Here is a 16437-nt window from a genome sequence, read left to right as displayed (position 1 = left end):
CTGGACGAAGGGAACTTGATGCCGGCAGCAGATGTTCCCTCAGATTTTCTCAACTCCCTGGTATAAAGCCCTTACTTTATTTGAGATTAATTGATGAGATAGTATCATATGAACCCATGGAAATCAACCTGGCATAACATCCTATCATGATTTCAACAGCGTAGTTAGACATTCCTAAATGACTAGACAGTGACTAGTTATTATGACAGACCTTTGACAGTGGGAGATTTAGAGAATGTACTAGCAATAAAAAAAGAGGAAAACTTGGAGGTGATGTCATGCATAGATTACATCAGATGCAGGCACCCATTTCTATCTGTTTCTCACTAAAGATATGGATAATCCTCAGCTTATGATCCTAATGAAACCTGCTCATTGGGGTCATAATTGATCAACCTGATTTTACAACCTTTTTTGCGACAACTGATATGTGAATGCAGCGGTTACTAAGCAAACCAGTTGTTCAGTAAGGACCATAGAAAACAAGTAACTGACAGTTTTTAAGAAAAAGACAACATGCTGTAATGTGACTGCGGGATGCTGCAAACAACCATAAAGGCAAGTCAGTTGTCGAGTATCCCAAATGTGGTCGTGTGACTGTGAGGGAGTGGCTGTTGGAATTTCCGAACTGGGTCGTAATTATCCCTGACTCCATGACTAAGCCTTGTAAGTCAAGAACTACCTGTAAACATTGCAAAAATTACCTTAAAAGTGCAGTAGCTATTTTACTGATAATGAGCCAGACAGAAAAATAACTGACATTTAAATTAAAACAACTGTGAACAATGATGGTTATACTTCTTCTTCTCTCTCCTCCTGGCAGCATGTAAGCGGTCAAGCAAGGCCACCTGTTATCTGGATGAGCTACGTCTGGCTGTAGCCTGGAATAGGGTGGACATTGCCAGCACAGAATTGTTCCGTGGAGACATTGTCTGGGAGGTGGGTTGGCAGATTTGTTTTAGGTTTTAATCCTTTGCTGTAACATAAAAAAGAAGTGTGTGAGGAATGTGGAATAGAGAAGAATAGCCTTGAATTATTTTAGATATATAAAACTTGGAGGTCTCTGCCCATTCTATGTAGGGATCCTTGGATTTTTTTCCCCAAAATTATGCTGGGGTGATGAGGCTATGTTATGTAACAAGGAAGAAAGAGATGAGTTGAGGACTAGCCACAAATTACTTGGGAAGAAGCAGAATATAGAAATGATAATAGGCTACACAAGGTGAATCCTTTATTTGAGAGGCAGAATATTTATTTATTTATTTATTTATTTATTTATTTATTTATTTATTCGGTTTATATACCGCCCTACTCCCGAAGGACTCAGGGCAGTTTACAAGGCAAAATTTAAAAACAATAAAATATAAAATTAAAATAAAATTAAATTAAGTCTAGCCCCAAAAAATTAAAATCACAATTTAAAAACATTAAAACCCCTCAGTCCAGACCAGATAGCTCAAAGAGCCATGTTTTTAGGTCCTGGTGAAATGAACGAAGGTCAGGGGCAGTCCGGAGTTCCGTTGGCAGTTGATTCCATAGGGCAGGTGCACCCATAGAGAACGCCCTCCCCCTGGGGATCACCCGCCAGCAATCCTTGATCGGTGGTACCCTGAGGAGGCCCTCCCTGTGGGAGCGCACAGGACGATGGGAAATTGACGCTGGCAGCAGGTGCTCCCTCAGATAATCCGGGCCCATGCCATTTAGGGCTTTATAGGTCATCACAAGAACCTTGAATATCACCCAGAGGGCAACTGGAAGCCAATGCAGCTCTCAGAGAAGAGGTGTTACATGGGAGTATCGGGAGACTCCCATCACAACTCGCGCGGCTGCATTCTGCACCAGCTGAAGCCTCCGAGTGGTCCTCAGGGGCAGCCCCATTGCAGTAGTCTAGCCGGGGGGTCACAAGCGCATGGGTGACTGTGCGTAGGGCATCTCGGTCAAGATAGGGCTGTAACTGGCGCACCAGGCGAACCTGGGCAAAAGCCCCCCTGGCCACGGCTCCTATATGATCTTCAAAACTGAGCCATGAATCCAGGAGGATGCCCAAGTTGCGGGCCCTATCAACGGGGGGTAACACCTCACCCCCCATAGTTAACAATGGAAAAGATTGGTTAGTCTGAGATGCCAGTATGCACAGCCACTCAGTCTTGGCAGGATTGAGATGAAGCCTGTTTCTCCCCATCCAAACCCAGACCGCCTCCAGGCAATGGGACATCACGTCGAGGGCATCACTGGGTTGGTTTGGGGTGGAAAGAAAAAGATGGGTATCAACAGCATACTGATGATACCCCACCCCGAAACCACGAATGAGCTCACCCAGAGGCTTTATATAGATGTTGAACAAGAGGAGAGAGAGGACTGACCCCTGAGGAACTCCACAAACGAGAGGCCTCAGGGCGGACCTCTGCCCTCCCGTCAACACCGACTGCGAGCGGCCCAGGAGGTAGGAGGAGAACCACTGTAAAACAGTGCCCCCCACTCCCAACCCCCCGAGACGCCACAGTAGGATACCATGGGCGATGGTATCAAAAGCCACTGAGAGGTCTAATGGGACTAGGAAAAGAGGAACAACCCCTGTCCCGAGCCCGGCAGAGATCATTCACCAGCGCAACCAATGGTCGTTGTTCAGTCCAAAACCTTTCCAGGATGGTTAAAGTGTGATGATTGTTCTGTCAAAAGTCTTACTGACTTTGAGAATGACACTGCCAATGATCATCAAGGCTGCATCAACAAATGCTGTTGCCTAAGGTGAAGGATGGAATGGTACCCAGAAACAGAACTGGCTAAATTTATCTCAGTCCTGGTAATAGAATAATGTCCCCCAGCACAGCTGAAGGAACAGCCTTCAGTGACGTGTGAAAAGACTGCTCTCCAATAGAGAAGAGCTATCATGGATTCATGGAAGAATAGCTTGTTGTAACCAAAACCCTGCAAGTTGCTATTATCACACTTTATCTAATGAAGGACCCAACTTTGATCTCTAAGTAGTGGCAGACATCTATTCTCTTGAGGCATAAATATTTTATTCTGTCTTCCTCTTTTGTTTCTTGCAGCCCAGCCTGCTGGAGAACCCAATGCGTGATGCCTTGCTAGGTAATCGAACTGACTTAGTGCGTCTCTTTGTGGAGAATGGTTTGGATATAGGACAGTTCCTGACATGGGGAAAGCTGGAAAAGCTGTATGCTGGGTCCCCCAAGGTCTCACTGCTCCACCAGCTTTTAGAGCGATGCCAAGGGACAGGCTCTGAGCCATCCACCCCTTCTGAAGACTGGCTGCTGGAACGATCTTTGCCTGATTGCCATTTATCTCATGTGGCTCTTATTCTGCATGAACTACTAGGGAATGTCTGTGCTCCTTTTTATGCAGGATTATACCCTACTGGCCACAGAGGGATAGGGGTAAGTGGTAATATTCTGTGTACATTCGATTAGGAAGGGAGTACATGAAGAGAAGTAGGATATTTTGAGAGCTGGGAAGCATGCAAGCAAGGCACTCTACAGTAGTTGTTAAGATATTGGACTGAAAATAGAAAGACCAAGATTCCTGTTCAACCATGCAGTTCACTAGCTGTCTCTCACAGCCCAGCTTATCTCACAGCTGCTTTGTTGTTGTGAGGATAACACATGCGGAGTTTACACCCTGCTCATTTCTCAGCTTGACCCTCTGAGGGAAAGTGGGAGATAAATTAAATAAATATGTTTCTCTTATGGTTGCTACTTTGAGCCTATTTCTCTTTAGAAGAGGGGAGCATTTTAAATAAAATAAGCTTTAAAAATGGGAAAGGAACCATTGTGGTTCCCTAAGTGTCAATTTCAAGAAATCTTTCCAGTTAATTTCCTCCCTACATCATTCTTCCTATCAGCAAAAGAATGAATATGCTCCTAAAAGGGCTGGCTTATCCTAGCTGCATTTAACACTTTGAACTTATTTTTTTTTAAAATCCCATTTATATCCCGCCCTTCTCCGAAGACTCAGGGCGGCTTACAACCTAAGCACAAATCAAATGTGCTTAGCAATAGCCTTCATTCTATGTATATGCCTGCTTATTAGGGCTTTCACCCCCCTCCCAAGTGGCATTATTACAAAGTCAGCTTAATTGCCCCCAACAATCTGGGTCCTCATTTTACCTACCTCGGAAGGATGGAAGGCCGAGTCAACCTTGAGCCTGGTGGGACTCGAACCTGCACTAATTGCAGGCAGCTGGTGTTGCTTAAGGAGACATTAGCCCACTGCTCCACCAAGGCTCCACCAAGGCTCCACCAAATTGCATGCATTGTTTCCAAAATCACTTATTATGCTGCATTATTATTCCAAGGAATTAGTAAAATAATTATTGATTTTAAAAAATTGAAAAATAGATCTATTTTATAATCATATCTTTAGTAATAGTAGAAGTTCAAGGATGTATAATTCACAATGCTTGTTGTGGCTGAAACAAATTCTTAATATCAAATTTTGTGAATTTTTAAAATAGTTTCCGGTTTCATTGTGGGGAATTTTTTTTGAAAAGAAACAGACAGCGTTTTACAAACAGCTTTAATGCTTGACACGTTTGGAACATATTAAATTTACAAAAAAACCCAAATCTCTGTGGATTTCTGATGTTGCTAAGGGTAAATTTTGGCTTTTGTTTCAATTTTAATAATGAATTTTGATTAATGTATGAAACCAACTGAAGACAAGAATGTGTGTCTTTTGAATGTTTCCTTTCTTGTGTTGATCAAGATGTCTTCTCTGCCTAGAAAAAAGGATTGTTACCTAATGGAGATTCCACATACCAAAATAAGCTGTCACCAAACCCCTGGACTGATCTATTTATCTGGGCAGTGTTGCTGAATCGAAAGGAGATGGCAATTTATTTCTGGGAAATGGTCTGTATTTTGATATGAATCTTGCAATAATATTTGGCAATGTCTCATTACAGAGTAGAAACATTATGTTGTAAATCGATAGAGAGGATGATATGAATGAATTCCTCTGCCATCCCAGAACTTGATTGCCCAGGTGCCCTTTTCTTACAGTAAAAAAGCAAGAAAACATTGCTTCAAGTTTGCGGGGGGGGGGGGGAAGTGTGCCAGCATAAATTGAGCTCTCTTGATGGCTGAGCCCTGTACTTTCCCTCCCATTTAAATTCAAAAGAAGTTAAACAAAATAATTGGTGGGCTTTCTTTAATAGAAGGCAGGATGATATTAGGAGTGTAGGCAGAGGCTGTGGAGGTCATGCTTGGTCAACAGTCAAGTTGCCTGATTAACAGACACTATGCCTGTGACCAGTCAATCAGTTTATTTCTGAGCATGAGTTTATTATTCATTTAAAAGAGCACTAAACTCACATTTAAATGTAAGTCTGTCTGGCAGGTTGCAAATATGGAGAAAGAGCAGGAAACGAAGCAACAGGAAGTTCTTACAATCTATCTAGTAAACTTCTCTCCCTCATCGTGTGTTCTTATGAGCTTGGTAAGGGTAAAGTAAAAGGGCCAATCAATATCAAACATGTTCATTCCTCAATTAGTATTGCAAAGTAATGCAGCACCAAGTGATAACACTAGCAGCTGCCAAAAAATAAGTAAAGCACCAGTACTATCCTTCCCTAAAGTAATAAAAATAGTGAAAACTATGATTGCACGAAATCTTTTGCCAGCAGAAGCAGAAGAAAATCTGTTAACTCACTTACTGGCTTGCTGGTGTAGTAAAAATTCATTGAACACACTTATTGGTGGCAACAGCATGTAGGTAGCAGAACCCAGCTCCCAGTTTAAGTTGACTTTCTTGTACATTGCAAGACTACTGGACACAGGTCTAGTGCTCTTTCAAAAAACACTAAACCCATGTACCAAAAGTGCTTTTCCAAAAGGCAACTAGAGGTTTTTTTTTAGTTCTGAAGCTTCTTAAAGAAAAAGTGAAACATTTTCAAGGAAAAAAACCAAGAAAGTCCAGCTGCCGTTTGGAAAAAAAACATGTTTTGAACAACCATGACCTGGATGATTGAGAATCTCCATAGACACTAAACCCATGTATATAAAGACCCTACAAAAGACTTCACAAGTATTTTGAAAAGTATCAGGCAAGTATTAGGGGCATGATCCGCCATGAAGCTAGGTGTCTGGTTCCTCCAGCAGCTCAAACAAAAATGACCTTGGAGAATAACACCCAATGGTTAGAGGAGGATATCTTCCTAGCAGTCAATAGGAGCTGAGGAGATCCTAACTTTGGCCACATCATCAACTACATTGTTGATGAAGCATCCTAGATAACATCCATAGCAAAAGCCATATCACATATCAGGAGAAGAGGGAAAGTACTACAAGTACTACTGGGCCTCCTCAGGGTGCCTCCGATCAGAGAATGTCGATTGGTGGCCCCCAGGGGGAGGGCATTCTCTATGGGAACGCCAGACCTGCGGAACCGCTTGCCGGTTGAGCTCCGGATGGCCCCCAACCTTCGCTCCTTCCGGCGCGATTTAAAAACTTATTTATTTGAACAATCTGGCCTGGTCTGATGGGTTTGGGGTTGGATTTAGTTTTAACACACTTTTATTATTGTATTATATTGGGCATAATTATTTAATTCTTTTAAACTCTTTTTTAACTTTTGTATTTACATTTTGATATTTATTGCCCTGTATACCGCCCTGAGTCCTTCGGGAGAAGGGCGGTATAAAAATTTAATAAAATAAATAAAAATAAATAAATAAAAGTGGAACAACTTTAAGACAACTTTAAGCTGCTTCTCTTGTAGGCTAGGGTTGAGACAAAATCAACGTCACTGGGTCATCCATTTAAAAATGTCCCAATGATTAATGGGGCATGTAGATGCTGTGGCTAGAAGGATATAGGGATGGCAGTCGTTCTTCTCATGCTACATTTGCTTTTTGCGGTGAAAAAACAAGAAAGAAAAGAAAACAAGCCCACCTACAAATGTCATAGTGCTGGTGGAATAACAATGGATAGGAATAGAATGACTAGGAATGGATGGGAATGGATAAAGATGAGACATCTTGGCAACAGAAGGGAGAGACTTTAATCCAGAAGCCAAAAAACAAGGAGGATGAGGTTTCCAGAAATGGGAAACTCCCTACCCTACAGCTCCAGAAGAATTGTTAGCAAATCTCTTCTCAACACTCACTCAAGCCTTTACCATTGTGGAGTGTAGATGAGTGAGACCAATTCAGGAAAACATTTCTAATTCCCTCCCTCCCTCTCACTCTCTCTCCCTTTAAAAAAAGGGCTTCTGTAACTCCATCATCAAGTAGTAGTCAGAGGGTGGGGGAGTAAGTCAAATGCAGGAATGGTACAGAGGGAAAGAGAAAAATGCCAGTGAATTAATTCAGCTGCCCTTACCCTTAAAAATGTGTCTGCTTTAACTATGACTCTGTGGCTCTCATCTAGTTGCCTTCTGGGGACAGGACTGGATGGGATACGGCAGAAAGCAGAAGAATATGCTTAGAATAAAAGTCAAGGACTTATCTTTTATGCCAATCTTGTCTATGCTTCTTAACAGAAATTTTCTGCAGCAGGATGTATGAGGTTTTGCAGTAGTGTTAATTTTCCAAACTGAAATGGCTGCTCAGCAAGCAAGTGCAGATAAAACAAAAACACATTGTAATTGTCAAAGGAATAGAAGATGCTATAACAGTAATGTGTTTTGGTGACTAATAGCATTGCGGTGGCAGAGTTCTGTTGCTGGTGTATTTGCCTCATTATTTTTACCCACTTTCCTGTCTGCAGTTATAGGAAAACTCAAATAATCCTTTTCTCTCTCTCAGCATTTGTTGCAGTTTATTTTACAGAAAAGAAATAAAGTTCTTGAGAAAGAAAAGATTGGAGGCAAGTTCCTCCAACTGTTTCTTTGGTACTTTGACTGTTTGTCTCACAATTAGATAAGACCTAATATTACTCAATTTTTGAAATCTTGGTCAGCTTTACAGGGTTGATTAATTTTTTTGCTTGTTTTTCTTTGTTTTTGCAAGTAGCTATTGTGCATTTCTTCTAAAAAGTATTTTACATGCACCACAGCTTTGAAACAAACAGTATTCCACAATGCAGGGATGTCACAATTGCCCAAAACATTTTCTGTAAACATAGTTAGAAAAAAAATACACGGCAAGAAGATATTTTGGAACATATGCCGTTTGTTTGCGTCAAAGCAGATATCACACCAGTGGGTTACAAACCCATGCAAATCTGCCAATTTCTCCAGTATAATTTGCTTTTTCTTTCAACCCAGGCTCCTGATGCCGTGGCTGGGGCACTGGCAGCAGCAAAAATACTGCGGGAACTTTCACATCTAGAGACAGAAACAGAGGAAGTGGCAGCCATGAAGGATTTAGCAATGCATTTTGAAAATTTGGCCATAGGTGAGATATGAGAAAAGGGGTTAGGGGAAACATGATTGCTTAAGGGAAAGAGGGCTGGGTTTTTTATATAACTGAAGATATTTATCTCAACCAGTGTATCTCAAACTCAATAAGATGTTTGGACTTCAACTTCCAAAATTCAGTTGAATTCCACATACCTTAAAATTTCTAAGACTGAAAAAACACAGGTCTAGACCAACCGTCTAGATCCGTGGTGACGAACCTATGGCACGCATGCCACAGGTGGCACGCAGAGCCCTCTCTGTGGGCACGCACGCTGTTGCCCCAGTCCTAGGCCTTCAGCTGGGTTTTATAAAACCTTTTCGCTTTAGGCCATGTGCCAAAAAAAAGGGTTCAATCAATCAATCAATCAATTTCAACTTCTTGCGGGGAAAAAAAAGGTCTTGCAAAGTTGGAATTGATTGATTGAACTTTTTAGTTCCACCCAGTCTGTCGTTACTACCGCAACCATGCCCACCCAATGGGCCACACCCACCCAATTGGCCACACCTGCCCAATCGGCCACACCCACCCGGCACCCGATGATATCTAAGTGGGTTTTGGGTTGCAGTTTGGGCACTCGGTCTCTAAAAGTCACTGGTCTAGATATACTGACCTACTTGTCCCCATAACAACAAGCATCGACATTATGAGAATTGACTTCCAAGCCATCCAGACGACATAATAGGATGGAATCTACGTTAATGGAAAGTGGAAGAGATTATTGGCATAATACAACATGTACTTCTTCACACAGGGGAATATAGGAAGAAGAAAGAGTTATAAGGAGAGGGGGGGAAAGTAGGTTGTAATACTCATGAAATGAAACACTTTATGGAGAAACCCAGTGATAGGTTCCCAGTTTTTCCTGAAAATTGAAAATTGTAGTTTAGCATTTAGCTGAAATAGGTTTCAAATCCTTTATTACTCAAATACAGATTTACTAGCTGGTTTTGGATGATTATATTTTGCACTGACCGTCTCCACTGATTTGCAAAACTGATGTAAGTGGACCAGTTATGGAATTTGTGAGAACGGAGAAAAGCCTTTTGCAGACTTCAAGTTTCTTTTTCAATCCACCAATAGTAGGTCCTATCTTCTGACTGGCAAGATGATGTCCAAGCAGCTCCATCTCAAATCTAGTGTTTCTTAGCCCATCATCATGTGTATTGTAAACAAAAACAAAAAAACCTTTTGCAGCATATGGGCACCCTAACAAATGGATGTTTTCCATAGGAGCAACCTCTTGCCATCCCACATCCTGATTCAGCTTTGGGTGCTCATTTTTTTCTGAAAAGTGGGAAAGCATAGCATTTTTACAACTGATTCATTTCTTTACTTTCACCATTTGAAAGAACTTGTATGTGAAGGTTTGATGTCATGTTTGCAGTTCCTTGCAGTTGTTTAATGAAAAGTTTTTGAATGAAGCTTTGGTGTCAAATTATCTACTTGACAATAGTTTTTGAGTTTAAGATAATTCCTATATTATCATGGAGCTGCTATATCCAGGAATATTTGTTATTATTATAATTAATCTTCCATTGCCTTCATTTCTAAGTTTCTTAGATGGTTGCGAGCAAATGTATACAAATATACAGGAATGTGTGTATTGTAGTATTATGGGACAATGATTTTATATTATTTTTGTGAACTGGAAGATTCAAACAGTTCTTGTTAGCATGCAGAACATCTTAGCAGGTTCAAAGGACAATTGATTACAGACCTATTTAGGAGCAAAGGGGAAAACCTCTGATTTTGATATTCTCTATGAGCTCTAGACTAGCAAAAGGATAAATTTGCACATGATTTTAACAATACGATTATCAGTATGATTATAGGAAAGATCCAAAGACAGCTCAGAATTATTACAAATTAATGTGGTCATGAGTTGCAAAGTCGCAGCAAACCAATGGTTTGGTTGTTTGGAAATCTTTGAGTCTTTGTATTAATGTTAATCTTGCTGTATTATTAACAGTTCTTTAAATTAAGAGTTCTTTAAATTAAGAATTGTGCAAATGTTTATAATGCCTTGACTTTTTATACTCAAATATCTCTCTCCTCCTTTTTAACTCCACAATTCTAGGAGTATTCAGTGAATGTTACCGTAATAGTGAGCCACGGGCCTACAAACTACTGGTGCGCTGTTCTCACCTCTGGGGTGGAGCCACTATCCTCCATCTGGCTCACCAGGCTGATGCCCGCCTCTTTTTTGCACAGGATGGTGTGCAGGTATGGCCACACAGTGATTCACTGAACTGGGTTCCGAAGGTGCTTGCTGTTTAAGGATGAATATTGTCTCTCGATTCCACCTTATATTTGATCTGGATATGGACTATGTCCCCTTGGACCTCTTAAACATAATGTTCAGCAGGGAATTATGGCCTCCAGAAGTTGATGAATAATTAATGGTGCAAAAGACTTGCAGAGGACCATAGGTTCCTATACCAAATAATACAATAGTGGGATTGTACTTATTAGAAATTATCTGCCTAGGATCAAGCTTCCATGGAATAACATTTATATAAGACTGGGAAAACAATCGCTTTAGAAAAACAACCAAAATATTATACAACTCAAAATTGCAGGCTAGCCCTTACAGGAGAGCAGAAGCTACAGTATTCCTTATATAATAACCACAACTGGGACTGCCAATGTCCATGCTAAATGACAAGGTTGTTAGGTGAGATATCACGTGACCATAACAGACTTGCAACCTCAGTTTTACCATGGTCTTTGTGAGTCATCGTGGGTTGTTTAAGTGAGATATCATGTGACTAGCAATTTTACTGTCCGCTTCTCTGTTGACTCTGCTTGTTGAAACCAGCTGTGAAGTACGCAAATGGCTATAATGTAACCATGGGACAATGTGAGGGTCATAAACACATGCTGATTGCAAAGCACCCAAATCTTGATCAAGTCACTGCAGGGACAAAGAGATGGTTGTAAGCGCAAAAATCGGTCACAAAATTACTTTTTCAGCACCCTTGCAACAAAAAGGTCACTAAACAGGGCAGTCATTAAGGGAGAATTACCTATACTGTATGTATTTGATTGTTCATTTGAAGGCAGCAAAGAGGGTCAGATCAATGCCTGTAAATAGATTTCAACAAAACTAGGCTAGAATAGAGATAGATGTTTGAAGCCTGCCATGATTGCTCTCTTCAAATATTTGTAGGAATATCACTTAGATGATGATGGCCATTCAGGCAAGATATGAAGAAAACTGTAATCCAACATGTTCACAATACAGAAAGAAGGAAACAGTTGAACATTAAAATAATCTGGTAGCATGTGGAGCAAGCTACCTCAGGCAGTGGAAATATTTTTTTCATTAGAGGTTTTTAAATCAAAATCGGATGGGTAATTTACTAGATATGCTATAATGTTTGACTATGCTTAAGCAATAAACTAAATTACTGTTGAGGTTTTTCCACTTCTACAATACTCTGAATCCTGGATTCATTCTACCAGTTGTTTGAGGAAGCTCCAGGCTTAGGATGAACCTACTTCCCATTGATGACTATGAGTTGCGTGACATACTGAACTAGCAACAGTCTCTACCAAATTAAGCCTGCTTCCAGATGGCCAGGTGTCTCAAAGTCTGAATGTAAACAGCTGGTTTCAACCTCACAAAAGCTCCTGCAGAGGATAATTCTTCCAGTGACAGACAAGATGAACGATTCCTGATGGATCCCCATCCTGACTGGATTTTTCTTAGAGATAGATAAAACATGAATCTCCAGACTACAAACGAAGTATAAAATACCAATCATTTAAAAGCGCAACTAGCAGGAACCTGCTAATTATGGTATCACCCAATTAATGTGCTAGGTATTTCTTCTAAGCTCTATGTCAGACATTTTCTAAAACTAGACGATTGGGAAGGAGAAATAAAACTTTTTCTTCAAAGCAAGCAGGGTTTCAAAAAGGACATAATATTTTGGTTACTCTGAAGGCCCATATTCAAAAATATACCAATAGGCATACAAAACGCCTTAATGAGTGTACCCAAGTGGTGGGATTCAAATATGTGAACAACTGGTTCTCTGTGTGGATGCCACTTCCGGACGTCCATTCTGGGCCTGGGCAACAAAATATGAATTACCGGTTCTACCGAAGTTGTGCGAACCGGCTGAATCCCATCACTGGTATAACCCCCCCCCTTTCACTCAGTTGACAAGCTTTGGCTATAGCAGAAACTAACTAGTACAGATATTAATAAGCACCTTCTTAAGGTAATTATTGAATTACATACAGTACTGACAGTATGGCTAGTCTCAGTATTTTTCAGTGCCGTCTTTCTCTTGTGTTTTTCTAAAAGTCCCTGCTCACCCAAAACTGGTGGGGAGAAATGGACCGAAGTACCTCTGTCTGGAAGCTTCTTCTCACATTTTTTTGCCCCCCTCTCATCTTTACTGAGCTCATTACATTCAGGTGGGTGCTACTGGGCGTGGTTTGATTTACACAATAGTGTGGCAGAGAGGGAGGAGCTTGTGCACTGCTGGTAGCCTACAGTGTTGTTATTGGAGTTATTTAGTAACTGCAATTCCTGACTATCAAAGGAGTGGGTGTTCCTTTATATAACAGAACATGAATGGATATACTTTCCTTAGCTCCGAAGCAATCATTCTCTTTTGAGCAGACCTTTCAAAACCTGCGATTGACCTGCTAGACCAGGGGTGTCAAACTCAATTTCATTGAGGGCCGCATCAGCATTGCAGTTACCCTTGGCGGGCCGGGTGGGCATGGCCTACTGGGTGGGTGTGGCCAGCTCTACATCATTTGCATCAAGGGTGCCAATGGGGGCCTGGGCAGGAGTGGGACAGATCTGAGGGTCTCTGGCAGAAGAAGATGGGACTGGGGCAAGTGCCAAGGCATGGTCTGCTGGAGGACCCTCACTGTTCCTCTCAGGCCTTGGGGGGGGGGTGTTGGATGGTGGCGTGGAGGTCAAATGCCCAGCCCAGCCATCAAGAACCCACGGCACTAAGCCCAGCTCCACTTCCTCAAGGTGGCGCCCAGCTGCACTCACCTCCTCAAGGCTGCTGCTGCTGTGCTTGCTCTCCTTAGCCAGGTTGCTCATCATGGGTACAAGGGCAAAGTCAAGAGGGAAGCCCACTTCCTCTCTATGTGAGGAAACCTGGCTTTGTATCCAAAGCTTCCTTAGCAATAGGATGAGAGACCCCCCCCGGGATAGGCCAGGAGGAGGGGGCAAGGGGATGGTGAAAGGGCAGCAGGAAAGGACTAAGGCAGGACTTCCCTCAGACCCTCCCTCTCCTTCCTTCCTTCCTTCCTTCCTTCCTTCCTTCCTTCCTTCCTTCCTTCCTTCCTTCCTTCCTTCCTAGAACAGAGTGGTAGGAAAATATTTGAGATGAGGGAGGGAGAAAAACAGGCAAGAAATGCAGCTGGGGAAATGTCACCCTTTGTGAGGAATGAAGAAATGCACCATCGCCTGGAAGTGGCCAGCACATGACCCTCGCCTACTTCACATATCCGGCTTGGTGGGCTCTGGGGGAGGGGATGCCATGAGCAGCATGAGAGCCGATGTTACCTGCACAATGCTGCCCAGCCCCCAGCCTGCCCGGTTTTGGCAGGCAGTGGGGCACTTTCCTGAGAGTGCCGAGAGGCTGAGCCGGGTGGCATGAATCTGAAGAGAAGCGCAACACTGCCCAGCCCCTAGCCTGACCAAAGTAGGCAGGGCCATCTGCTGACCACTTCCAGGCGATGGTGCATTTCTTCATTCCTCACAAAGGGTGATAGCTCCCCAGCGTGCGCCCAGGGGGCAGTGCTGACGCGGCATGGGCCAGTCCCTCACTGTTTCCAGATGGCCTTGTGGAGCTAAGACTGAATGTATTTCAGCATAGATGACCACAACGAAATTGTACATTGGCTTCCGGCTGGCCTGGGCCGGGGCCGAGGCAGCGGGGGCCGTTCCCTCACTGTTTACAGGATGGCTTCGCAGGCCACATGAAACCACTTCGCGGGCCGGATCTGGCCCCCGGGCCTTGTGTTTGACATGTCTGTGCTAGAGGACAATGCCAGAACAAGTGGAACAAATAAATTCAAATTTTAAGTCCTTGTCCCTGGAATTTCTAGCAGTAAATTTATTTTCTAACATTAAATTTTATGGCTAAATTTTAGCATCTGCATTTAAAATGTGGCCAGGTGGTCATTCTGATCCATAGTATGATCTTTTAACAGGAGCATGGATGAGGATCTGCGGCTGGATTCCTTGGAACAGTTTGAACTGGACAGTCTTGATACAGATGTGAAAAGTACCATTGGAGACATATTGTCTGAGTAGGGGGAACAGTCCTCATCTTGGGAACATGGGCCTGTGGGAGGATGGAAGTATGGTCTATCATAAATTAAGGCTGTTCATGCAGTGGGACTGATGAGCAGCCTGGATCTCTTCAGGATATTCTAGTTTATTTTTCTGCCTGCGAATATCCAGATTTTGTAAAAAAAGTAATTAAAACTAAGAAGTGGAAACTGTGGCCCTTGAAATTTAGATGAACTGCAACTTCCAGCATTCCCCACTGCCTAGGAACTGGTGGATATTAAATTTTGTTTAAAACTTTTATTTAAGATTGCCCTTTTTCAGAAGAGACATTTTGAAGTTGCTCACAAACACTTATTCATATGCAAATATATAAGCCTTTATTTAATGAATTAATTACTCCAAGTAATAGAGTTAATTTATCAGTGGAACTCAAAACATTTCTCCCTTCTTTTCTTTTTCATATCTTGATTCAGAAGTTTGGAACCTCCCTCCCCTCTTTCTGTTCGACAACTCTGGTTACGACGGTGGCATCAATTTTGGGTGGCACCTGTGACAGCATTCCTGGGCAATGTGGTGATGTACTTGCTCTTCCTCTTCCTCTTCTCCTACGTCTTGCTGCTGGATTTCGAACCTCCACCTCCCAAAGGTCCATCTGCCACTGAGATAGTCCTGTACATCTGGGTCTTCACACTGGTCTGTGAAGAGGTGCGCCAAGGATGTTTTGTTGGTTCCCGTCCTCTGTTGCAGAGAATACGTCGGTACTTCCTGGACACATGGAATCAGTTTGATATCACAGCCCTGCTACTCTTCATGATAGGACTAGTGTGCAGGTAAGCGCCCTTTTGTACTGTAGAGATTTCAGCACTATTCATTTATTCTGACGTTTTTGAGTGAGCTCAAAAGAGAGATTAATACTGCTGGAGATAAAAAGGAATGGTTTGTACGCTTTAGAATTGCTTTCTTTTTTGTCTTTACACCACTGTCTTTATCACAGGCTGTTTCCTTCGTCATATGAATCAGGACGCACCATTCTGTGTCTGGATTTCATGATCTTCACCCTTCGTCTCATCCACATCTTTGCAGTCAACAAACAATTGGGACCCAAGATGATTATCGTAGCCAGGATGGTGAGAAGGTGCATTTTAATGCACATAAAATAATATACAGAAAAAAGATTGTTGAATATGCAGGGCAATTTTTTGATTGTTTAAGAATGAATAGAAGCTGTCTAAAAAAAATATAAGCCAGAGTGCAAATGAAATAGAAATGCAAAAGCCATTGGGCTAATGTAGGAGAACAAACTATCTTTCAATATGGCAATTAATTGGCCCACCTCACCGGTGTTGGCAGAAGAGGCATGCTGCAGACCTGTTGGTCAAGGAATTCTGGATGGCCGGATCCAGAAGAAAAGCCTGTTCTTCCCACCCTCTGGAACATCATGTTCTCCCCCCCCCCCCCGATAACATCTGTCCCCACTATCTTGGCCTTCCAAAAAGGCCTGAAAACCTGGCACTGCTGGAGCATGGCATACTGGAGGTGATTAACATGCAGATAAGACCCCACCTCCTTCCCACGTGCGTCTTGCTCTCTTCTGTGCCATCTTTGTTAATTTTAAGCCAATTTTAATGTTAATATTTATTATTTTCATGTTTTAACACAGGCGTGTCCAAACTTTTTGCTTGCCTGAGCTGCACTGAGTGAAGAGGAATCATCTTGGGCCGCATATAAAATATATAAATTTTATTTTTTATTATTATTTTACTTTTGCTTTCTTTAAACCTTTTTATTTCTTTGTGTTTTT

At 42.1% G+C, this 16437-nt stretch overlaps 1 protein-coding gene across 1 annotated transcript in view; it reads left to right on the top strand.

The window, feature by feature from the left end:
• Positions 1-16437, top strand: part of TRPM4 (transient receptor potential cation channel subfamily M member 4) — a 50861-nt gene that overhangs the window by 19424 nt on the left and 15000 nt on the right. The window contains exons 10-18 of the mRNA XM_083378037.1: positions 824-939; positions 3054-3398; positions 4743-4871; positions 8227-8356; positions 10440-10585; positions 12678-12790; positions 14555-14653; positions 15110-15466; positions 15631-15763. Of these exons, the coding sequence (XP_083234163.1) occupies positions 824-939; positions 3054-3398; positions 4743-4871; positions 8227-8356; positions 10440-10585; positions 12678-12790; positions 14555-14653; positions 15110-15466; positions 15631-15763 (1568 nt within the window). The remainder of the gene's footprint in view (positions 1-823; positions 940-3053; positions 3399-4742; positions 4872-8226; positions 8357-10439; positions 10586-12677; positions 12791-14554; positions 14654-15109; positions 15467-15630; positions 15764-16437) is intronic.

This window comes from Vipera ursinii (genome assembly GCF_947247035.1).
Source record: "Vipera ursinii genome assembly, chromosome: Z".
Classification (NCBI taxonomy): Eukaryota; Metazoa; Chordata; class Lepidosauria; order Squamata; family Viperidae; genus Vipera; species Vipera ursinii.
Note: the sequence above shows the minus strand (reverse complement) of the source record. Positions and strands in the feature narration are given on the sequence as shown.